The sequence below is a fragment of the Gymnoscopelus braueri genome (assembly GCF_963280865.1).
Source record: "Gymnoscopelus braueri genome assembly, chromosome: 9".
Taxonomy (NCBI): domain Eukaryota; kingdom Metazoa; phylum Chordata; class Actinopteri; order Myctophiformes; family Myctophidae; genus Gymnoscopelus; species Gymnoscopelus braueri.
In genome coordinates, this window is record NC_137610.1 from 27,587,952 (window position 1) to 27,614,207 (window position 26,256).

The 26,256-nt window shown below is 46.5% G+C and overlaps 2 protein-coding genes across 4 annotated transcripts in view; both read left to right on the forward strand.

Annotated features, from left to right (window-relative positions):
• The window catches only part of LOC308092576 (periphilin-1), a 64,693-nt gene extending 38,490 nt beyond the window's left edge, over positions 1-26,203 (forward strand). For all 3 annotated transcript variants that reach the window (XM_080438558.1, XM_080438559.1, XM_080438560.1), the window contains one exon: positions 24,386-26,203. In XM_080438558.1, coding sequence (XP_080294684.1) covers positions 24,386-24,601 — 216 coding nt within the window. In that variant the 3' untranslated portion in view covers positions 24,602-26,203. The remainder of the gene's footprint in view (positions 1-24,385) is intronic.
• Positions 10,531-15,589, forward strand: LOC308091567 (Golgi-specific brefeldin A-resistance guanine nucleotide exchange factor 1-like; the record flags this gene model as incomplete). The annotated part of the gene is given in 2 exon segments (XM_080437231.1): positions 10,531-15,521; positions 15,523-15,589. Coding segments are annotated over 2 exon segments (5,058 nt in total).
• Positions 26,204-26,256: the final 53 nt, after the last annotated feature.

The window sequence follows — 26,256 nt, forward strand, 5'->3', positions numbered from 1 at the left end:
CCCATACAAAATGTGTGGTGGTAAAAATGTCAAAAACTAATTCCAACATTTTAAAGAATGTCAAGATGTATTTGAAAATAGCTGATGGAGATAGGGCCATGGGGGTCCCCGGACCCCACTTTGAGACCCCCTGTATTCGACCACGGACCACCATAACCCTGAGAGTGTACAAATGGAACCAAATGGACCCCGTAAGGGTCCATTTGGTTCCATTTGTACACTCTCAGAGTTACAGCCCAACAAGGGTCCATTTGGTCCCCATCTATCCATCATTTGTCTGGGGACCCCCTGGAAGCCCCTTGAGGACCCCTGGTGGTCCCCGGACCCCACTTTGACCCCACATGCCTGAGAGATAGGCAAGTAGAGATTCAGCGAGTGTGAGAGAGAGAGAGTGAGAGAGAGCTACTTACACAGGCACTTAACGAATGCACATTTTCTCTTACAGTCTGGAACAGGCACATTTCAAAGCCCACCAGCATTTCTTTCATACACGGTCCAGCAAGCCATATACAGTATATACTAGGTTTAGATTCAGTCTAGTCTCTTTATTGGGTGGTGAGAAAGGAGGATGAGTCTGCAGGAAAAAAAGCCCTATAAGCACCTCAGGTCGTGATGAGCCACACGGCCGCCTAGCATTTTGGGTCCTGCCCTCCTCTTCCCTTCCCTTCCCTCCCTCCTTCACTGCAGTATGCCACAGTACCACTTATCTGTTCCCGTTAAAGCAGGGCAGGAATTGCCCTGCAGGATGCAAGGCGGCCCACCCACAGTGTGGTACGTCTCTTGGCATTAGCACACGCATGCTTACCCTGCTGCCATTCCTAACCAGATTACAGCCGCGGTTGGAGGCACCAGCCTGTAGTGTACTGCCTTTTTTTTTTACTGTAACATCTGCCCCAGGCTCGGCTAAATACGCACTGATCCATCACTGTGCAGTGGAGGAGAGGAGAGGGCCAGGCTGACAGGGGCCGAGACAGTGGGGTTGATGATGGTTGGGGCAAGGAGCTTGGCACAGGGTCTGCAATCCTACCAAGGCTGATGAGCGATGGCTCAGATCCCAATGCCGTTACTCAGCTCCATGCTGAAGGGGCAAGCCTGCCTCCCACACATTGGAACCTCGATGCACTTTCACTCCATTCTCTGCTGGATCTCACTTTAACCTATTCAATCCTTGAACGCGTCTACAAATGTTTTATCCCACGATTTTGTAACCTGTTTTTTTGCCAAAAATTCAGTGCCAATTGCCTCTGTAATCCTGGGCGCTACTCTCCCTCTGCCAGCCTAGGGAGAGCCCAGAACTGAGCTCATGCCTCCATCAATGCATGAGGAGCTAGCGAGCCACTTCTTATCACCTGACATGCCTTCTAAATCCTAACAGTTTTCTGAAAACCGTATGTTGCTATAATATCAGTGGCTCTCTAACTTTTGGGACCCCCAAAATTATATGTTTTTGGTCGCGGACCCCCACCGCTAAATATTTTGTTCCAGGCACCCCCCAGAAGCAAAGATTTGAGTGACAAATGTTCGCTTTAAAAAATATATATTCAAAGATTTGCACAACTTTTCATGATTTTTCAAAAATAGCAGATCTACAGGCTTGTATATCTGATATTTTTGAACAGCCAAAGTATAAAATAATGGCTTTAGCTAAAATTTAAAATGACACCGATGCGTTCCCGGAATGAATGGGTTAAATGAGCGTTTTACCGCTAAGACGGAGCGTCAAGGGCCAGATACACACCACTTGTTAGTTAGGATTTTGGCACTCCTCGAGTGTGTGTGGGAGTGTTTTCAACAACAGTTGAGTTCACTCTGTCACTGGGCTTGCCGTATAATGTATAATTTCTGTCTGTGTTTTCAGTGTTCTAAAAGGGAATAAGAACCAAAACAGAAATTATGCTTTGACACAGTAAATTTGGCTTACTTGACATACTGCCGTAATTGCACAACTGATGACAAACTTGGTTGGGTTTATATTCCTTCTTTGTCATCAAAATCCTCCCTCTCGTGTCTGTTTGGCGCCACATGTTTACCATTTTAACATTTGATTTGGTATAAATTTTAAGTAGGTGGAGAAATATAGAAAATGCAAACCAGTTGCACGCCGTATAATCGCGATGTCATGGGTTTGATTCCAACTCAAGATTTGTGTCGCATGTCATTCTCTCTGCCTTCTTTCCCTCTCCCTTCATTGTGTGTGTGCTATCGTAAGATCATCTTTTGATTATTCAAAAATAGCAGATCTACAAGCTCATAGCGCGGCACTCGGTGCCGCGCTATGAGCTTGTATATCTGCTATGAATAGTCAAAGTATAAAATAATGGCTATAGCTAAAATCTAAAATGACACAGATGCGTTCCCGGTCTTAACTCATTCACTGCCAGAACTTTTTTTTTTTGCGTTTGCCCACTGCCAGAAATGTTTCAATTAAAAAAAAAAGTACTCAGGAGCCAAGATACAAAATGTTTAAGTTTTAAGTTAACAAGGAAGTGGATTGGAGTCTAGATCTTCAACAAATCATATCTCCTTGGTCTTTAGGTTAAAAATTAAATAAATAAATAAGAAAAAAAAAAAAAAGAAAAAAAAGATTTTTTTTTTTTTTGAAAAAATTAAAAGTCGTTTTAGTCGTTCTTGGCAGTGGGGGCTTAAAGGACAAAAGTCGTTTTAGTCGTTCTAGGCAGTGAATGAGTTAATGGGTTAAGGCCCTCTGTGATGCTGTCTCTCCAGGGCCCGGTCCCCGTCATGTGTGGCCCTCTCTAGTATCAGGCTTTGGGATCGGACCCTCCTGCTGCTGAGAGGTGAACTTAGGCAGAACCCTTCCCACAACCTCGCCTCACAACATGCAGAGCTCGCTCAGGGTCAAATGCGTCCCTTCCTGTTTAAGTAACAAGGGAGGAGTTCTCTGAGAATAGCAGCCTGTTAGGACACACTCCTTCCTAGATTCCTTGGTATTATTATAATAAATGTGGAGTGATGCTTTTCCTCTTAAAAACATATATAAATAAACGTTGCACACATACTCCTGTGCATATACAGTACATGCGCGCCCATGATAGCTCGCAGTCTTTCAACTACAGTCGAGGGAAATCACTTAATTTGAGTTCATTGTTCGTTACGACAAGTCCTTTTTTCCTCTCTCCCTTTGAAGCTTCAAAGTGTATAAACCAGTGTATATGGGACATAATGAGGTGAAAATGTAATCAGTGTCAGCACAGCCCTGTAGCCTGGAAAAAGCTTAGACGAGGTTTTGTTTTGAAAGATGGCAAACATAATCAATTGTAAGTGATTGGAGGGGTGCTTGGGCTATGGGACATGCACCGCATACTTTTGTCTCGTTTAGAACCATGTTTCCTCTCACATCTTCAAACCTGGAACCAATTTTCCTTCCGCCACAATTATTCTCAGAGTTGGGCGAAATGTTTTCCGACGGACGGAGTTTACGCTCACAAGAAGGCATGGAGAGTCGCCCACAGCCCAATGTTAAACTGAGGCGAGAAAAACATCCAATATAGCCTTAAAAAAAAAAGACCTGACATGTTGCGTGTGCACAGCAAAATCCTGAGTGCTGGGTGTTTGAACAGCTACAGTACATCTGCCCTACACCCAACATTCAGTTGAGCAGTTTTGTGATTTCAGGACCGACTGGAGTGGAGGAAGTGCAACATAATTAAACTCAACTCCCTATCAAGGATACTTACATCATCAATACACATTTAATTTAACCATTTTACAGTAGAGAGGCTTCCTGTCACAGCATTGCAAATACCGGTATGTCTGATTTTAAATGCCAATTTACAATGTTCATTTATAGGCCAATATTGTACCATGTTCTGGCAGTACAGTGTACATCTAGCAGCTTACTCTACTGGTGATGTTCTGCTTGCTTTTAGGGTCACTTTTTAAATGATCTTATTTCCATTATCTGTTGCCCTACCTTTATCAACTTAAGCCCTTTATACTTGCCCAATGTGACGCGATGTGACACGTTGTGAGCTTGTAGACCAGCTATTTTCACAATTCTAGGGATGCCAGGTTGAAGAAAGTGGTTAATTTAACTCTTGAGAGTGTAAAGATGAACCCTTTTGTGTCCATCTTTACACTCTGGGGGGGGGTTAAATTACTCAGGTTGTTTTTGTGTGAGCACAAAAGACAGGCTGTGTTGTTGGAAGAAACTGACCCTGGGCTCACTCACACACGCACGAGTCATGAGTCTGGAGCTTCCTTGCGGTCCGTGTTGAACACTATGATTATGTGGGGCCCGTGGATTTGCTTGACATGACATCTGCAGACATTAAAGCATCGGGCTGAGTCCAAACATCTCCCACAGTCGGAGATATTTCTGTCAAGGTTCTCGTCACTCTCGCGATCGTGTTTTTCGTCTCCCTTTTCTCCCGCGTGTTGTACAGTGGGTGTTTTTGCATAATTTTTCTGCGGTGCAGTTTGTCCAGGCAGAAATATCATGCAAGTTGATCATCGTAAGTTGGAGTGAATAGTTAGATATTTAGTTGTATAGGCTCTGTGTATATACATTAACTGTAGTCCTGGCTTTCCTGAGGGTGGCATAGTACCCCGTTTCTGGTCCTGGTTCAGTTTCCCATAGCTTTGCTTGATTGGTGCGGAAGCGGATGTGCTTCCGGATTAAATCTGTTGCCGAGCCAATCGAGCGCAGCGCTGGGAAACTGACCCGGAAACAGGTATGCCACCAGGAAACCCAGGACTACAGGTATGCACAGAGCCTATTGCCAGTTTCTCATTGTAGCCCAGTATCGTCGGGCAACACATGAAGGCATTTCTTAGTGTTCTTAGTGGTCACAGGGGTAATATGATTATGTTGGGAGGTCACAGCCTGAAAAGGTTGAGAACCCCTGGTATAGAGTGCATAATGTGGGCCAGGGATGCAGGGATGAACCTGTGTACTGTGTGTGTGGTGGTAACTATCTGAACATGCTGTAGCTAGTTCAGCAAGGCTGTTGTTTGGGAAGATGGAGAAGACAAGGTTATTATAGTTTTAAATTTTATTAGTATTTCGTTTTGACATGGGCCTAATGTCATATCTTGTCATATGTGTGTCAGTTTCGGTTAGTTTTAATTACCTTTTAAAGTCGGTTTGCCAGTTTATTTTATTTTATGAAAATGCTTTGTTTTAGTTTAGTTTTTATTAGTTTTAGTGTTAACTATAATAACCCTGGTGTGAGAGAGACATGAGATAGAAAGGGAAGGTGGGCGATCTTCAGACGTCTGAGGGCTTAGAGGCACTACAGTTCTTCTAATTTACTCTTAAGTAGCAGGTAGAGCAGAAAATGGAGACCCCCTCATTTTCCCCCTCGGGGCAGGTACTGTATAGCGGAGTGTGGAGTTTCACTTCACCTTACCGATCCCAGCCCCTGTCCCAGTCACACACACCTCACGGTGCCTGATTTGATCAGATAGTACGCACAAGAACGGCCCGAAACAACCACCCGCCCATTACCCCTACTACTACTACTAATCTCACACAGACACGTATATGTGCAAACACGATCTCTGCATATAGTATACCTTCAATGCAGAGATCGATATTGACTCCCACATAAAATGTAATTAACATTGAAAGGTGCTTCATTGTAACATGCCGGACAATCAGCCTACCACCCTCATTCAGTCAGTAGGCCTATAAAGAACAAGCAGGACACGACAGCATTCATGTAATGTTTACAAAACTGTGCTGCATCTGCTGATTCCAGTCCACTATTTAGGGCAAAGGCAAGACCAATTAATTCCTTTATCTCCGCCGCATCATACTAGACCGGTGCACAGCCTGCTTTGGGACCATGTAAGTTAAGAATGCATACCTGCCCAGTTATGCGATACCCGTTGTACCTGTCTGTCTCTGTGTCCCATTTAAGCCCATATATGGAGATTTCTGTATCTGTCTGTCTGTGTCCCTTATATGCCCATATATGGAGTTCCGTGTCAGACTTGCCCAATTATGTCTAGACTATTGTCTATTGTCATATTTAGGACATCAGCATACTCCATATATGGGCAGTGTGGTTTTATTTATATTTTTGGGAGATCCGCTAAATCGGACCGACTTCCTGCTCGGTGCGTCACAGCCTCGGGTCCTCTGTGATATGCACACAGTTTGAAGTCGGTCGGTCCCATATATGGGCATACGTATCTGTCGGATCGGCGGTTCTGGGCAACCGCCTATTCGACCGACTGACGCTAGGTCGTCTGCGACGCGCACGCCAAGTTTAATGCTGGTAGGTCGGACACGGACAGTTCTCGAGATGCGCGAACTACAGACTCACACACGCACACACACACACAGATTTTGAGCATTTATAGTTGGAAGGTCAGTATATGTCTAATGACAGCAACACAGTGAAACAGCCAGGGCAATACGTTAATAAGTTATTTGAAGTTACTTTTTCATCTCCCAGTGGTGTCAAACTTTCAGGAGTCTCTGAATCGATATCTATACATTAAAATTGTGTGTGTGCGCGTGTGTGTGAGTGCATGTGTCTCAATATGCCCAAATATGGAGCTGACTGACATCATAGTACTGACATCATACAGTAGATGACTGACATCATAGACTGGCTTCTGTTCTAAGTACTCTGACAACTGGTACCGCCCTAGTCAAATTTAGAATCAGAAGAGAATAAGGTATGTGATTACACGGTGTGGGTCATGGTCCCATATCACGATCTGTTTCCACCCTTATTGTTCTAAGTTGAATGTCAAATGATTGTCCCTCTAACCTTTTCCCATTTTTCATTTGGAGTCTTGGCACCACTCCGTTGTGCTACCTCCCTGAGTTTGGCCTTACATTGCACCGTGATAGTTGTCCTGGCTAGTTTCCTGTTTCATATTAGGATACTGGGGAATAGGTTCCGTACTAAACTAGGCAGCAAAGTTACAGCTACATTACGTAAACATCCCCTTTTCTTTAAATATTGTACCAGTCTTGTGTTGTTCCTCTCCTCTCCTCTCCCTTGTCCTTTTCTGTTTCCACATTCTCAACACTCACACACTTTGCCTTAACAAATCAGATTTATTACATTATTGCAGAAACACCATTTATATGCATTAGAAAATCATCAACAAGTAGTCAATTTAAGAGTTTGGCTAAATTTTGTGGTTTCTAAAGTTGCCCATTACACTGACAGGCTGCTGGAATTTAGCCTGTTTTAGTGGTATGGTTAACCTCACATCCTGCCCCAGCCCAGACACTGATGTGAGCCGACAGGCAGCAGGGTTCTTAAGGTCTTCAAACATAGGAAAGCTGCTAACTCCTCTTGTTAATGTCCGACGGAATGAAATGGGATCATGTGCCACTTCTCTTGATTGTAGAGGAAAAGGAGCATCTCCAGCCCACATTCCTAAAGTAGCTCTGGGGTCATCATAACATGACACTATTATTACCTCTAAAGAAGCTCAGTGCAATTTGTTTAAATCACACCGTTGCAGAAGTCTCATCTCTCGCTGCTATAGTCAAATTGAAGTAAAGAGTTTGTTACTAGTCTACTCTGTACTACCTGTTATTAAAATTTGTCAAAAAGCTTTTTACGGCATGGCTCTGCAAGGAGTCTAGCCATCTATAAGCGGTTCGGTCTGTGTCTGTCTCGTCTGTCTGTGTGTATATCTGGAGCTGATCTCGCAAACTGCTCGACCGATCCATGCCAAATGTCTCGTGCACACTGCCAGTAGGCCACAGAAGTACCTAAATATCTTTTATACTTTTTCAAAAATGTAATAACATTTTATAATGGAAGTCAATGGGCCCCGGATCGGGCTGAACATTGAACATTTCCCCAAATTGGAGTCATTATGTCATAGATACTATGTCATAGTCCAGACGACTGACCTCATAGGCTGGCCACATGAAGTACGAAGCACATGAAGTCCACATTTAAGCCACGCTGTTCCCACGTGGATCCCGATTATCCACGCGATTTGATTTTTCACTTCTGGATCCCTGACTGACTGAGTTCTGTGCCGAGGCTGCTCTGGAACTCTAAAGTAGGCATGAAGTGTCCCCACATTACTTATGTACAGCATCACTGGTCTTCAAATTTATGAAATGAGTTTCTACACAATTTGGTTTAAATTGGCTGCGTTCAAATCATTGCAAATTCTGAACCCAGTGACCTACGTGCCATCATACCATCTACAGGTATAGTGTCACTGTTTAGGGGTGCAACTGTTAATCAAACTAATTAATTATAAAAAATAATCGATATGCAATTTTATGTAAAGTAATAGATTTTGGGAGGGAAACATTTAAATTGCTTTTTTTCTCCTTTATTTCTTTTTCAAAAAGTTACAAAAATGGCGACGTGTGGTGGGCTTGTAAATCGGCTATTTTTCTCTGACACCATGTATGACAAAGTATAAAATAGAGCTTAAAGGGGAAGACCACCCATTTTCAATATTTAACTATGTCATTAATATAGCATAAAGGAGTTGTGTGGAAATAAGAAATTTTTTAAATGTTAAAAATTTTAAATGTTAAACCCAAATTGATTTTGGGTTTAACATTGCAAATTACACCATGATGAGTCATCACGGTGTAATTTGCAATGTTAAACCCAAAATCAATTTGGGTTTAACATTTAAAATTTTTAACATTTAAAAATTTTCTTATTTCCACACAACTCCTTTATGCTATATTAATGACATAGTTAAATATTGAAAATGGGTGGTCTTCCCCTTTAAGTGGTTAGTCAGAATAACAGATTTAGCCGATTATACAAATACATAAGAATTGTTGATATATAGAAATTATAATAAATGTAAATACACTTCCTGATTATTCGATTCATTTCAAAAGTAATCACTAGAATGATCGCTAGTTGCAGCCCTAATAGTGTCAGGATCAAATGAACCCTGGAGAACCCTGCTGTCCCAGACTGCTCTTTGACTATATGGCCATTTGATAGGGTGGTGTGAAAGCCGGGCCAGACGACCGTGCCCTCTAGGGGGGGATCAGATCACGGGCCCACATTGGGCCTTGCTGGCCCCAGGTGATAAAGGCCTAGTGAGCTTGCACCTGGGACACTAATAAAGGGGTTAACAGCCGTTTCTGCCAAGCAGTAAAACCTAAGCGGGACCTCAGAGCTTGTTACATTACGGTGTGAAAGAACTTTGCAGTCCCTGCTAACATACTCTGACACCTTGGCTCCCTTTTTTTCTCCACTGTTCTTTTCAGACAAACGCACACTTGCATGGGCTCGCACACACACTCACACCTGTTTAATGGAAATACACCTACTTGCCAGGAGTGAGTTCGCAAAGTTCACATTTAAGTGTTGGAATGAGAGTGAGTCTTGAAGGGCGTTTGCTGCCTGTGTTTGGAAAAGAAATGATCACTTTAGTATTGTCAGTTTGACCTCTTTGGGCTCTTGATGATAACATGCTTTTTCTAGGGCTGAACAATATATTCATATTCTTATTGTGTTATGAGAGAGAGGCATAATATGTGTATTACAAAGTTTGCAATATGTACTGTAGTCGTGGTGCTGTATGGAAGCTTTTGGGGACTATATTAAAATGATGTAAATTTGAAAAGCATTATCATTTTCCACGTGTTATTTGAGTAAAGTGCAATAAAAATGCAATAATCCATTGTGTATTTTATGACCATATTCAAATTGAAATGGAAAACCTGTTTGACATTTAATTTTCAAAGCCATAACCCGTTGTACGGTGCATAATATTCAGCATATGACACATTTTAATTCAAATTTGGAATAATATTAACTCTTTCACTGCCAGAGTATATACATTTATAAACTCACCCACTGCCAGCGTTTTCATTTTTTTTAACCTTTTCAACTGGTCACAGAAAATTTAGATCCATTATGATCTATCTTTGGATGACGTTATTTCTGTATCCGTGTGAGTTAAAAGTGAAAGTGGTCACTCGGGCGATAGAGAACAGCGCGATCTTTTATAAAACTACGAAACAACAAAGTATCGTCCAAACTCGTCCGTGGGAATGTGAGCCTTTACACAGAATCTCGGACGGGAATTCCCGTCCATGGCAATGAAAGAGTTCAAATGAATTGAAAAATGAATATTTTCCCATTTATGCAAGCCACAACTCACGACACTTCAAAAAGCCTAGTCTGTGTTAAAGTTTAAGTTGTCTGTCTGCCTGTTTGTTTGTCTGAACATAATTTGCCCAAATAAAGAGATAAGCACTGACATAGTGCTGACGTCATAGATGACTGACATCACTGACTGGCCTCCAAGTACTTTGAGCTTTTCCACGTCAGTTTGTTCACCAATCCCAGATTCACATCTCAGCTGGTTGATGTATTGAATATGCTCTCACATTTTTGGATCATTTCGTGAGTTATTGAATCAACAGTGTTTGAAGCCAGTGGTTTCCATGAACTGGGATGTCTGAGAACTAATCTATCATTGTGAATTGAACTTTGTCTTTATTCACCTGTTGGTCAGCTAGTTGCTAGCTGTCAAGCTTGCTTAGCATTAGCTGCCGCCATCTTGGAAATGGTACTCGCAACATACACAGTAAGCAGGATGGTGGAAAAGAACATCTACATTGTCAAAGGTGAGATTAGTGCAGTAGTTGGTGCCATCAAGAGAAACTCTAAATGGAATACCCACACTCCATTGGATGAAGAACAGGACCCATTACTTAATAGCTTCAGGCAACTCAAAGAGACACTCAACAACATAAAAGTGTTGTCTGATGTGGAGCCCAACGTGTTCCTGAGACCCTTCCTGGAAGTGTTGCGGTCGGCGGATACCACTGGACCCATCGCAGGCCTTGCCCTCACCTCTGTCAACAAGTTTATGTCCTACGGCCTTATAGATGCCAACCATGAGGCAGCGGCAGAGGCCATTGAGAACATGGCGGACGCTGTCACACGTGCCAGATTTCATGGAACAGATTCAGCCAGCGATGAAGTAGTCCTTATGAAAATCCTACAGGTCCTCGGGACATTGCTACTGACACCAGTTGGAGCCCACCTGTCCAACGAGTCAGTTTGTGGGATCATGCAGTCTTGTTTACGCATCTGTTTTGAGATGCGTCTCAGCGGGCTCTTGAGGAAGTCCGCCGAGCACACACTGGTGGCCATGGTCCAGCTACTATTCTCCAGACTACCCCAGTTCAAAGAGGAGACCAAGAGTTTTGTGGGTGCCAACATGAAGAAGTTCCGTGCCGCTTGGATGAGTGAGTCATCCAAGGGGAAGAAGATCAGGCGCTTACTGTGGCTTCCTCAACACACAGTGAAGTACCCCTCTTATCAGATGGAGCAAACTCAACCCACATTGCTCCGCAACAACAACCTCTCTGATGGGGTCCCGTCCCCCTCCTCCACGCCCACCTGGAGACGACGCTCAGACAGCACTGGGTCCTCTATCTCCTGTCCCTCTACTACAGAGAGTGACCTGGACACATGCTCCAGGGACACCTCCAGGGAAGACCTGTTGGACCTGGTGCAGAGCAGCTCGACCGCCAGGCTGAAGGCACAGTCTAAGGGCAAGCAGGTAGAACATGTCCATTCAGCATCAGTAGAATCTATCCCAGACGTCCTGGAGGACAGAGAGTCTGTCGCAGAGCAGTCGGACGGAAGTTCTGTACATGACATGGACTACATGAATCCCAGGGAGGTTCCGTTCACACAGAGGGATGGAGCATCCCTCATCCCATACAGCTTACCGTGCCTGTGGGAGGTCTTCCGCTTCCTCATTTCACTGACTAACCCCCACGACCGCCACAACACGCCCACCATGATGGACATAAGCCTACAGCTGCTGACTGTGGCCTTGGAGTCTGCACACATCGCCAACTACCAGTCATTCCTGGGACTGGTCAAAGATAAGCTCTGCAAACACCTCTTCCAGATGCTGAGCGTGGAGCACATGAACTTGTATCCAGCCTCATTGCGCGTTTGCTTCCTGCTTTTTGAGGGCATGAGAGTACATCTAAAATTCCAGCTTGAGATGTACCTGAAGAAGCTGATGGACATCATAACATCAGAGGACATGAAGACGCCTTATGAGATGAAGGAGATGGCACTGGAGGCCCTGTTGCAGCTGTGGAGGATCCCCAACTTTGTGACGGAGCTCTACGTTAACTATGACTGTGACTTCTACTGTTCCAACCTGTTTGAGGACCTCATCAATCTGTTGTCTAAGAATGCCTTTCCGGTGTCTGGACAGCTCTATACCACGCATCTCCTCTCTCTAGATGCTCTGCTGATTGTGACTGACAGCATTGAAGCCCATTGCCAAGCCACGGTGCTCAACAGTGCCATTCTGCGGGACAAATCAGAAGTAGCACTAGCAGAATGGGAGGGTTTAACTCATAACACCAAAGATACAGCAACAGACACTGTATTGGGGTACCATGCCATCTGGCAGAATGTTACAGAAGTTGAGAGTGCTGTATTATGTCCGCAAACCAGTAGACACTTGATGGTTGAAAAGATGAGACTGGGCAGACAGGATCAGGATGAGACGGATACTGCTGGGAAGAAAGCACTGATAACACCTCAAAGATTCTCTTCATGTCTCCCAGATTCCCAAGAGTTGAACAACATTAAAATCAAGAAGAATTTGCTGATCTCTGGCATGGAGCAGTTTAACCAGAAACCCAAAATGGGGATCCAGTTTTTGCAGGAGAAAGGCCTCCTCAATAATCCCATGGACAACAACCAGGTGGCCCTGTGGCTTCGAGAGAACCTGCGACTCGACAAGAAGATGATCGGGGAGTTCATCAGTGACCGCAAGAACATTGAGCTTCTGGACAGCTTTGTCAGCACATTCGCCTTCCAAGGGCTGCGTATTGACGAGGCCCTGCGTCTCTACTTGGAAGCGTTCAGGCTGCCGGGAGAGGCTGAACTCATCCATAGGCTCCTGGAAACCTTCACTGACAACTGGCATAAAGTGAATGGTTCTCCCTTCATGACAAACGATGCTGGTTTCACCCTGGCATATGCTGTCATCATGCTGAACACTGATCAGCACAACCACAACGTCCGCAAGCAGTACATTCCCATGACTGCAGAGCAATTTAAGAACAATCTGAAAGGAGTGAATGGGAACAAGGATTTTGACCAGGACATGTTGGAAGACATCTACTATGCTATCAAGAATGAAGAGATTGTGATGCCGGATGAGCAGACCGGCCTGGTGAAGGACAACTATGTGTGGCGTGTGCTCCTCCACCGCAGTGCCACACCAGAGGGCGTCTTCCTCCATGTCCCAGTCGGCAGCTATGACCATGACCTGTTCACTGTGACCTGGGGCCCCACCATCGCTGCCCTCTACCATGTCTTTGACAAGAGCTTGGATGACACCATTATCCAGAAGTCTGTCGATGGTTTCAGGAAATGTGCCTTGATATCTGCTCACTATGGCCTCAGCGACGTGTTTGACAGTCTGCTCATCTCCCTCTGCAAATTCACTACTCTCAGCGTTGAGTCTGTGGGGAACCTACCTTCAGTGTTTGGAAGTAATGGAAAGGCCCAGGTAGCGGCGAAGACTGTGTTCCACCTGGTCCATCGCCACGGTGACGTTCTCAGGCGTGGATGGAAAAACATCATTGACTGCATGCTGCAGCTCTTCAGAGCTGATCTGCTGCCCAAAGCCATGGTTGAGGCGGAAGACTTTGTGGCACCAAATGGAAAGATTTCTCTTAAGAGAGAGGAAATGCCCTCACATCACAGTCAGTCAGCGGTGCTGAGTTTTGTCAACTGGCTGACCCTGAGTGGAGCGGAACAGTCTGGTCGGACAGGACCCTCCACAGAGGACCTGGAAGCCACGCAAGCTGCCATCCTCTGCATCAGGCAATGTGACCCGGAGACGTTGATCACAGAAAGTAAATTCCTACAGGTGGAGTCACTACAGGAACTGATGAAGGCTCTGACCTCGGTCAGCCCCGATCAACACTATGATGAAGAGGATGCTGCCTTCTGCCTGGAGATGCTGCTACGCATCGTTCTGGAGAACAGGGACCGCGTGTTTTGTGTATGGAAGACCGTGCAGGATCACCTCTGCCACCTCTGCGTCCGTGCCCACGAGAGCTGTTTCCTGGTGGAGAGGGCTGTGGTGGGACTGCTCAGACTGGCCACTTGTCTGCTACGACAAGAAGACATCAGGTCTCAGGTGCTCCTCTCACTGCGTCTCCTGCTGACGATGAAGCCCCATGTCCTGTCACGGGTGAGACGGGAGGTGGCTTATGGCCTTCACGAGCTTCTCAAGACCAATGCTGCCAGCATCCACTGTAAAGATGACTGGGACACTCTGTTCTCTCTGCTGGAGTGCATCGGAGCTGGGGTCAAACCTCTAGCCTCCTCCCAGCTGACCTCCACTACTACAGACAATTATATATGTGCTCGTTCAGATAGTGAGTTGTCATCCCACCACTCCTGTGAAGTGAGTCTGGAGACTCTGGACCGGGGCTGTACCTCTGATTCTGAAGTAAACACAGAGCACGGCAAGTCCATGATCCCTCGCTCTACTACTGACGTGGATGTCGAACGCAGTGGGTGTCTGGTTGTTTCTAAAGATGTCCTGTACGTCGCTAAGGGCCAAGGCCAAGTGGTGAGCACCAAGGCTCCTCCCATGAACCACCAACTAGTCAACCAGTACAGTCTAACACTAGGTCAGGAGCTGGGCCAGCACGACATAAAATCCTTCATGAAGTGTGTGGAGACGCTGTCCTTTATTGTCCATGATGCTGCCCACATCACCCCTGATAACTTCGAGCTTTGTGTCAAGGCTGTCCGCATGTTTGTGGAAGCCAGCCGTAATGGCGGTTATCATGACAGTGACAAGAACTCTTCCAAACCTCTCAGGAAAAAGGAAGGTTGGTGGGAGAAGGAATGTGGAGTCACGCGGTGGGGTGGCAGTCGTGCCCCCAGCCGGTGTTCTTCACGCTCTGACAGCGACGATGAGGAGCCAGCCAGCTACCACACGGTATCATTACAACTGTTAGACCTGATGCACACATTGCACACTCGTGCCGCTAGTATCTACAGCTCCTGGGCAGAGAAACATTGCCACCTTGAATCTGCAGGTAGAAGGATCGAGCCAGACTCCCAAACCTTATGGACCAGCTGCTGGTCTCCACTGCTGCAAGGCATCGTCTGTCTTTGCTGTGACTCTAGACGTCAGGTCCGTATGCAGGCTCTGAACTACCTCCAGAAAGCCCTGCTGGTGCATGATCTGCAGATGCTAGACGCTACCGAGTGGGAATCCTGCTTCAACGTGGTGCTGTTCCCCCTGCTGACTAAGCTCCTTGACAACATCAGCCCAGCGGACGTTGGCGGTATGGAGGAGACCAGAATGAGAGCGTGTACCCTCCTGTCAAAGGTGTTCCTGCAGCACCTGTCACCCTTGTTGTCCCTGCCCAACTTTGCTACCCTGTGGCTCACCATCCTGGACTTCATGGTGAAATATATGCATCCTAGTTCCAGCGACCTACTCTTAGAGTCCATTCCAGAGTCACTGAAGAACATGTTGCTGGTAATGGACACAGCAGGGATATTCCACAGTGCACCACAGGACAGACTACTCTCATAGTTGCCACTTATTATACGAAACTTTGGGCTTGTTTTTTCTGTAAGGTCAGAAGTAGTAACTATTAGTCGCCCCTCCCCGGACTGTCACTCAATGATGTGAGACATTTCAAATACAAAAGACTTAATAACAGTGTCGCTTCATGTTGGCCAGTCTATGACTAGGGGATGTGAATGACTCGGTATGTTGCTGGTCAACGTGTCAGAAGCCTTTTTAAAGACAAACCGATCTACTTTACTGTGCTTTTTTTTGTTGTTGATGAACTGCCACCATCATATTCAGACTTTTCCTAATCAATTCCTAGGCAATTCCTTCGGTAGTTATAATTAGCTGTTATAATTAATTACAGTGTTGCTGCCTGAAACAACAATGAGGGGGGATAGCACAGCTTCACTTTAATCATGTGCTGAAATCCTGCATCCTTCATGACTGCATAGGGCTACATATTGTATGTGTAGCTATTTAAACCCCTCAATACTTTAGTTATGGAGTTTGTGCTGTCTGAGCTCTGAATCTGAATGGGTGCTTTGTTTTAACTGCTGCGGGAAGAAGGATGTGTTCTCTCCTATCTGACGCTCTTCTCCTTGGCGCTGACATCAGACACACTGGGGTGATGTCTTCATAATTGGGGTCATATTGGAAGCAGTGCCGCGAGGCGCTTTCAGAATCTGTACGTGCTGCACACATTGACCATTTTATCCAACGCTTTTTTGTCGCTGTCTTAGGTAACGCTACATCCGTAAAGCTTGATTTATATGTGCCTAAAATTGCATCACATGATTTAATATCACAGACGTGGGCGTGTGTATACAAATTTTACACTGCATATTTTGTAATGCACCATTTTTTCTTTAACATCTTTTAATCTAGTTTTGTCAAAATCGTCCCACACCAGTACACTTTACTGTACTGTACCTTCCTTTTTATTTTAGAACGTTTTTGAATAAACATTTTATAATAATAATAATACACACATTGAAGAAAATAACAGTTTTTGTGTTATCCGTTAATAGACAACAAAGAAAAATATATTATACCTAAACACTAACATTCATTTCAATTAAACAATCCCCATATATAGAGTACCCTTTTGTCATTAATATGATGTCATAGTACTGGCCCTGGAGTAAAAAAAGTTATGATTTTTTCCCATTCCAAGTGGCTATGAATGCCTTCCAAAGTTTGCGGGCCCTGGGTAGACAACCCGGCCTGGCGGAGATCTGCGCTCTGAGGAGGATCGTTCTAGTTAAGGCAATCAATTCTACATGGTTCAGCCCTTCAGTAACTGTTGTCTTGCCTTCATTTGTCATACATTGCAGGCAACACACTTGTGCTCAAATACGATCGGCTTCTGCTTGGCAATTTGTAACGTGGTTCTAGAACGCTGTTTGAATATTTAAATCCAGCGTTCTCCGCCACTGAAAAGGCGAGTCGCATGTCACCCCGACTAGTGTGGAGGCTTTTGCACTACTGGTTTGCTAGTAGTAGGCGGCCGGATAAACGAAGTATGCCTTCCTCTATTAGGGTGGCTTGATTAGAAAACTTAAATGATATACTTGGTGCCATCAAAGCTAATATGAAGCTAATATGTAAGCTTATATGAGAGAACTAAAACAAATAGCCTATAACTGTACTCATTCCCAAACAGCTAAACAAAGTAAACTTGGTTGTCTGTGTTTCTGAGTAAGTTAAGGGTGACATGTACTTAGTTGTGCGCCAGTGTTAACTCTTACCCTGCCAGAGTTTTTTCAGAACAGTCTGTAGCCTCTGCCAGGGTTTTGACCGATTTTGGTACCTTTTCGCATAGCCACAAAATATTTTTCTCAAGTATGATTGATCCCCAGAAAATTTCTAATCACAGATGAGAATCAGGTGTGGTTTCACAAATGTCAACGAAGTCAATTTGACCTCGTTGTCATGTGTTGTTTGATGTTTGAAAATAGCTCAAAACCAGTAGTTTCAAACCAAAAAACATTGTGAATTGTTTGTCCGTTTCAATTTTAACATTGAAGTGGATGGAGCAGCAAATCTTTGGAAATTGTTATCTCCTTATTCGTTTGGAATATCGAAAAGGTGTCAATACTAAATAATTAGAGAATCTTTTTTTTTTTTAAACGTCTTTGGCAGGCAACAGCTAATTTCTCAAAGACGTTTATAAACGTCTTTGGCAGTTATAGAGTTAAAGGAGAATTCCGGACAAATTAAGTGTTATCTTTCATGTCTCGTTACTCACCTAGCGACGTAAAAAGTGGCGTTCTTTTTTTTCATATATTCCCCTGTCGTCATTTTTTAAACACCCTCCGTTGTTATAATGGGAGCGAGTGGGTTAGTGAAGTTCGTCTATTATAACCAACGCAATGTTATTTTTTTCTCTACTACGATTCATTGTAGAGTCTCATGATAGTCAAACATGCGCTGAAAATTCCTGCGAGCCTGCCGTTAATGGCGAACGATTTAACACTGGTTGCTTGTTTCCAGAATCTGGCAACACGAGTTGCCAGGTTCTGGAAAGAAACAAGCATCCAGTGTTAAATCGTTATAACAACGGAGGGTGTTTAAAACGGAGGGTGTTTAAAAAATGACGACAGGGGAATATATGGAAAAAAAGAACGCCACTTTTTACGTCGCTAGGTGAGTAACGAGACATGAAAGATAACACTTAATTTGTCCGGAATTCTCCTTTAACACCAAAAATACAGCCCAACGCTTGTAACGCGTTGTGAGCTTGCAGCAGTTATTAAACTGGACCTGAGTTGGCTCTGTACTTGCACAGTTTTTTTCCGTCTACACCAAATCTAAAAAAAATAGCAAATCTACAGGATTGTTAATGTGAGAGATCTGATATTTTGGGTTAAAGGAGGAGTTCACCCCAAAAAAATCTTATTTTCTATCAATTGCACACCCTATGAAGTCTTGAATCCATGGATTCTTTTTTGATTTTGTCGCATTCCTAAGCTAATAATTTGATTCCCGTCTCCTCCACCGGCTAATGCTTTGTGTCTCCTACCGGAAAGACACACGGTCATCAAATTATTGTCTTAGGAATGCCACAAAAACAAAAATAAATCCATGAAATCAAGGCTGTTAAGGCTGGTGTGTGTGAGTGACCCAAGCGCACAGCAAAGAGGAGACGTAGTTTAGGTGAAGCCCGTGGGCGTATTTATTCACAGTTTGGGTGGAAAGGTAGTGGAGTGAGTGGAGGTGGTGTGGGTTGGTAGCTCCGTGGTTAGCACAGCTCAGCTGGGGATCCGGAAGACGTAGACTGGTTAAGATCTGGCACGGAGTGAAGTGCAGACTGGGCTCTTGTAGTGGCAGCAGTTGATTGTGGGATGGAAGACAGGTGCGGCGATTGCTGAGGGAGAGCAGGTGTGCTGAGTTGAGCCATGGAGTAGTCAGTGAGGGGGAGGGGCCTTGAATGTGAAGGTGAGGAGGAGTGAGCCGTAACAGGACCCCCCCTCCGAGGGGCGCCTCCAGGCGACCGCCCGGGGGCGTCGGGGTTGGCTTGGTAGAAGTCCCGAAGGAGAGAGGGACACATGATGAGCTTCTTAGAGATCCAACTGCGTTCCTCAGGGGGGTAACCCTCCCAGTCCGCCAGGTACTGGAAACCCCGACCCTGGCGTCGCACCTTTAGCAGCCGCCGAACCGTCCACTGAGGATGTCCGTCGACCATCTGAGGAGACGGAGGAGCCGGGGCAGGGGGCATGAGAGGACTCGAGGAAACAGGTTTGACCTTGGACACATGAAACACGGGGTGCACCCGCATGGAGGCAGGGAGCTTGAGACGTACCGCCGCGGGGCTCAGGACGCGGTCAATCTCAAACGGACCGATAAACCGTGGAGCCAGCTTCCTGGAGGATACCTGGAGCGGTAGATCAGCAGAGGAGAGGTAGACCCGTTGCCCAACCTGATACACCGGAGCAGACGTGCGGCGACGGTTGGCCCCACGACAGGAGCGCTCGTTGGAGCGGAGCAAGGCGGTGCGGACCTCCTTCCACACGCGCCGACAACGACGGAAGTGGGCCTGGACAGAGGGGACAGAGGCCTCAGACTCCTGGAGGGAAAACAACGGGGGTTGGTAACCCAGCGAGGCCTCAAATGGGGACATGCCAGTGGCCGAGCAGGTCAGGGCATTGAGTGAGTACTCCACCCAGGGCAGATCCTTGCTCCAGGAGGTGGGATGGAGAGCAGAGACACAGCGGAGGGCAGACTCCAGGCTCTGGTTGGCCCGTTCAGCCTGGCCATTAGTTTGTGGGTGGTAACCCGAGGAGAGGCTAATGGTAGCGCCGATCTCCTTACAGAAGGCCCGCCAGACCTGGGACGTGAATTGGGGTCCCCGGTCCGAAACAATGTCGCAGGGAAGCCCATGGAGTCGGTAGACATGCTGGGTGAGGAGTGCAGCAGTCTCTGCCGAGGACGGGAGTTTAGGGAGCGCCACCAGGTGCACCGCCTTGGAAAACCGGTCCACCACGGTGAGGATGATGGTGTTACCATGAGAAGAGGGAAGACCGGACACGAAGTCCAAGGCGATGTGAGACCAAGGGCGGGTGGGGACAGGGAGAGGACGAAGAAGACCAGCTGGTGGCTGATGTGACGCCTTGGCACGGGAGCAGGTGGTGCAGGCAGCGACAAACTCCCGGACGTCAGTCCTCATAGACGGCCACCAAAACCTCCGGCTCAGGAAGGAGAGGGTGCGGTGGAACCCAGGATGGCAAGCGAACTGGCTTGTATGGCCCCACAGAAGCACTTGGGACCGCACTGAATCGGGTACGAAGAGCCGATTCGGTGGGAAGAGCCGGTGATGGGGAGCATTGTCTGGACCGGGTTCGGCGTGTTGGGCCCGCTCAACCTCCGCTTCGATGTCCATGGTGACCACCCCAATGATACGAGAAGCAGGAATAATGGGCTCAGGCTCGGCCGAGGACTTCTCAGGTGCATGGAGTCGGGACAAAGCATCAGCCTTGGTGTTACTGGAGCCAGGCCTGTAGGTAAGGGTATAGTTGAACCTATCCAAGAACTGAGCCCACCGTGCCTGGCGAGAGTTGAGGCGTTTAGCAGCACGGATAAAGGTTAGGTTCTTATGGTCAGACCAGACAAGTGTGGGCTCTTCAGCGCCCTCCAGCCAGTGGCGCCACTCCTCAAAGGCTGCCACCACAGCTAGCAGCTCCCTATTCCCAATGTCGTAGTTCTCCTCTGCAGAATCAAACCGGCGAGAGAGAAAGGCGCAGGGGTGTAGCTTCTGGTCCTCCACTGATCGTTGAGACAAGACAGCCCCTAGACCTATGTCAGAGGCATCTACCTCCACTATGAAAGGCCTGGAGGGGTCAGGGTGGAGAAGGATTGGGGCTGTGGTGAAGTGCTCCTTGAGGGTAGCAAAGGCGGTACAGGCAGCAGGTGTCCAGACGTAGGGACGTAAGGTGGAGGTGAGTTGAGTAAGGGGGGCCGCTATGCGGCTGTAGTTCCGAATGAAACGGCGGTAGAAATTTGCAAACCCGAGGAATCCTTGGAGCTGTCTGCGGGTGGTGGGTTGAGGCCAGTCAACGACGGCTTGGACCTTGCGGGGGTCAGGACGGATACAGCCATCCTCCACAATCAGTCCAAGGAACTCCACAGAAGACGAGTGAAAGACACACTTCTCGGCCTTAATGAAGAGCCGGTTCTCCAAGAGGCGCTGGATGACCATGCGGACATGCTGGATATGCTCCTCGAGGCCCCGGGAGAACACCAGGATGTCGTCTAGGTACAGGACCACGAATACCTCTAGCATGTCCCTGAGCACGTCGTTCATGAGAGCCTGAAAGACAGAGGGGGCGTTGGTGAGGCCGAAGGGCATGACCAGGTATTCGTAGTGTCCACGGGGGGTCTTGAAAGCGGTCTTCCATTCATCCCCCTTACGGATACGCACAAGGTGGTACGCGTTCCGGAGGTCCAACTTGGTGAAGATGGTAGCACCGACGAGGGGTTCAAAGTTAGAGCTCATGAGGGGGAGAGGGTATTTGTTCTTGACTGTGATGTTGTTGAGCTGTCTGTAGTCTATGCACGGCCTCAGATCCCCACCCTTCTTCTTGACGAAGAAGAACCCCGCAGCCACCGCGGACGTGGATGGGCGGATAAGACCCTCAGCCAGACAACCATTAATGTAACTGTCCATAGCCCCCTTCTCAGGCAGAGAGAGATTGTAGAGGCGACTGGCTGGAAGCTGAGCATCAGGATGGAGCTCAATGGCGCAGTCATAGGGTCGGTGGGGGGGCAGGGTACAAGCACGCTCCTTACTGAATGCCTCACCCAAGTCGTGGTACTCGGAGGGAACCTTGGTGAGGTCGGGGGGAGCAGGACTGGGTCGTTCCACACTGGAGGGCATCTGGGCGGACCGGAGGCAGCGGGCGTGGCATGGAATGCTCCAGCTGAGAATACGTCCCGAGCTCCAACAGACGTGAGGGGTGTGAAGCTCCAGCCAAGGTCTGCCCAAGATGAACGGCGTGTCAGGTGAGGTGATAGCGTAGGGGCGGATGCTCTCCACATGGTTTCCAGAGACCGTGAGGGTGAGAGCCTCGCACCGGTGGGTGATGGGACCCATGGGATGGCCATCCAAAGCGAAAGCTGAGAGAGACTTCTCCAGAGGCGTAATGGGAAGGCCCACCTCCCGGGCGTATCCTTGGTCCACAAAGCTCTCATCAGCCCCGGAGTCGATAAGTGCAGGTATGGTGAGAGTCTGTCCCGACCAGTTAAGAGTGACAATAAACCTGGCCTTGTTAGAGTGGGACTGGGGGTTAGATAGGCGGCTCACTCTGAACCCCCAAAAGGGTGAGCCCTGTCTTTTGGCAGTCGGGCTGAGGAGGGTTTGGAGGGCAGGAGGGGACACGGTGAGTCGACTGAGTGTGCTGAGCTGGCACAATACATGCAGAGCCCCTGTAGCCGTCGGTGCATACGTTCAGCAGAGGTTAGGCGGGCTCGGCCCAACTGCATAGGCTCCTCACCAGCAGAAGTTGAGAAAGCAGGGAAAGCTTGGACAGGCCGGTTAAGGCTGACTGGAGGAGGTGGAGATGGCCTAGCGGCAGCATGACACTGGTGAGCCCTCTCACGCTTACGCTCCCGGTGACGTTCGTCAAGAGAAATAGAGAGGGAGATGAGCAGATTCAGGTTGGGAGGCCTCTCCCTACCAGACAAGGCATCCTTCACGGGCTCTGCCAAACCCCGCCGGAAAGCACTGAACAATGCGGCCTCGTTCCACTGGCAACGGGCTGCGAGAATACGAAACTCTGTGGCATACTCCGCCACAGAGCCAGAACCCTGCTGGAGGGTGGAAAGAGCTGAGTCTGCATCCTGTCCGTGGACATCATGATCGAAAACAGTCCTGAACTCATCAGTAAATGCTATGTAGTCTTGCATGTAAGGTGCAGAGCCCTCACGACTAGCCATAACCCACCGGCGAGCCTGCCCTGTGGTCAGATTAGCTATGTAGGCTATGCGGGCGGTGGCAGTGGAGTACATACTAGGTTGCAGATCGAAAATGTACTCACACTGCATAAGGAACTCCCGACAGAGAGTGAAGGACCCGTCAAAGAGAGCCGGGGCCACAAGATGGGGCTCCCGAGTGGGAGGTATGTCTGGTACAGGGACTGCGTTCGGCACAGGAGCTGGTTGGACAGGAGCGGGGGCCGGATGGCCCGGAGGTGGAGTGAGTCGAGCGCAGAGCGCGGCGACCTGGTTAGAGAGATCCTGGACCAAAGTAGTGAGTTGATTTATCTGGGCTTGCTGCTGAGTGGCCTGGGACTGCTGCAGAGTTGAAATCCCCTGGAGCTCCTGTTGCACATTAGACACGACAGCAGATGCTTCCTGTAGTAGGCGGGAGTGCTGTGCTAAGACCTGTCCCTGGGCCTGAAGCGGACTGAATGCCGGTGGTTTTCCTTCCATGCTGGCTGGGTCCAGATGGCCAGATCTTACTGTTAAGGCTGGTGTGTGTGAGTGACCCAAGCGCACAGCAAAGAGGAGACGTAGTTTAGGTGAAGCCCGTGGGCGTATTTATTCACAGTTTGGGTGGAAAGGTAGTGGAGTGAGTGGAGGTGGTGTGGGTTGGTAGCTCCGTGGTTAGCACAGCTCAGCTGGGGATCCGGAAGACGTAGACTGGTTAAGATCTGGCACGGAGTGAAGTGCAGACTGGGCTCTTGTAGTGGCAGCAGTTGATTGTGGGATGGAAGACAGGTGCGGCGATTGCTGAGGGAGAGCAGGTGTGCTGAGTTGAGCCATGGAGTAGTCAGTGAGGGGGAGGGGCCTTGAATGTGAAGGTGAGGAGGAGTGAGCCGTAACAAAGGCTTCATGGGGTGTGTAATTCATAGAAAATAAGTCATTTTTTGGGTGAACTCCTCCTTTAAAGTTGGTTAACAAAAAGTGTCTTACCCATATCCAGATCGGCTACTTTAGCTATTTTGTAAGAAAAATATTGGATACTGACAAAGACTAAAACAAATGTTTTAGTTTTTCAATTCTAGTTTTCATTATTTTGTTAGTTTTAGTTTACTACAATAACCTGCTCTGAAAGAGTCCAGCCGATTGTGTCCAGATTTGGACAATCCGAAACCCACTGATTTGTGAATAGAAATTAGTGGGCTACTACGTTAGCCTTGTGACAGTGTGCAGTGAGATTAGCTCTAGACAGACACACAGACACACACACAGAAGACCCTCTTACAGACGGTTACCTCTTTCAAAAGCCATGCTGTAAAAAGAAAATTACATTTATTTTCATATTTTTTCGTGTGATACGTGTGCTTCATTTTATCTCGATAAATGTTCTTACGAATTCTGGGGTAACCTTGTATTTATTTATTTTCCTTTTGCATTGCAGCTGTACAGGCAGGACTGCGAGACGTTTGGCACGGTGGTGAAGATGTTGGCAGACAAGGAGCCGGCGTTGGAGCAGATGCTGAAGGCCCCGCTGACGGAGAACCTGCTGGAGATAAAGCAGCGATGTCTAGATGACCTCAGTCACTTCATCAAGGAGCTGGACCAGGCTATGGAGCTTGACCAGGCCATACAGCCGTCTGAGGTCATCTCTGTGTAAAGAAGCAGAGACTGGACCAGGCCACACAACCATCTGAGATCATCTCGGTATAAAGCAGAGACTGGCTCAGGCCATACAGCCGGGAATAAAAGCCTAGTTTACTATACCATCTTGTTGAAAAGATCTGTTCTCTCAGTGATTATTACCGTCGTACGATGGAGTATAAATTAAGGCAGAGACTGCGATGCCAAAAAGAATAAGGACATTCTTGCTGTACTGTTTGAGTTACAGCAGTAACGGCATTTAGTGTTGAAACTTCTTCCTTTTTAAGAAATAGAACAATGTCTAAAGGGCTGTTCACACAAAGCATTATAACTATAACGGTAAGTATGTCAGCGTCCAAACTGATGAGCGATAACGTTCTGTAAACAGTGGCACCTGATTGCATCCCAGATGTCCAAACATGGGAAACATCCAAACAATGACATACGTATAGTTACCGTCATACTGTAGTAGTTATTGTGCTTGGTTTGAACAGCCCTTTAGGGTTGAGATGATTTCACTCGTTTTCCAATATCATATTTAAGGAATTCTCTTGTAAACAACAGACATTTCGCATGTCTTTTTACTTTATTTCCCCTGAATTAATTGATTTATTGATTCGAGTTCAATGATATTACAGTGTTTTGGGAGGAGAGTTACAAGAACTACTGAATTAAATAAGCTCAGACATTTCAACAGCTCAAATGTAAAGCTGTAAGCTACATTTTTGACAATGGCATGATATTGCTAAATGTGTGTTGTTTTTTGTTTTTATCATTCTAACGTCACAGAAGGAAATTGAAAGATTCAACCGTTATCACATTAGGAAGTCAAAAGATGGTTAGTCTCATATAGCCACATGATCAGGGATGGTTTGAGAAGCATGGTGGTACAAAGAGAAGAGAACTCAGTTAAAAGGTAGAAGGGTGCTCAACAGGGACAACTTGAAAGAGAGACTACCCAATTAAAATATTGGAGCACTATACTGGTCTGCACGTATCTATAATTTTGCAGTGGTGAATAATAAATGCGTGCCCCTGCAAAATAATAAATACGTGCAGACCGGTCGAGTGCTCCAGTATTTTATTTGGGTAGTCTCTCCTGAAGTGCCCAGGTATTATTCTTTCTTATTCGGTTTGAGAATCATGTTGGTGATGAGACTCTGTGGTAGGTTAACCCATTTACCAGATATCGTTTAAAAAAAAGAGGATAAAATAAAAATAGACGTTCTTTATGGCAATATCACGATATCACGATATTGCCCAAGCCTTGACTTCATGTCTGTTAACGTTGCAATGTTTCACCCATAACTGGGTTTGAACTATTAATTGTTGAATTATTCTAATCCTTGCCAATTTAGGGACAGATCTATAGGAAACGGAGGACTTTCAGTTGTAGTTATGGTGAATGGTACTGTACCTCCAGTATCCAAGGACCAGGCTTTAGACCTAGTACAGTATCTGTATAATTATGTATCTTATAAGCACCAGTGATACCGTCTCTAACACAAGGGTTTTGAATGCTACCGGTTATGTCTATTTTATATATAAATGTTTGTTGGTTTTATTTTTGTCGGTTTAAATGTTCTTACTATTTTGTTGCAAATAAAAAAACGATTTATTGAAATAAGTGAAATTCCTTAAAGTACTTCAGAAAGAAACAGACGTCAAATC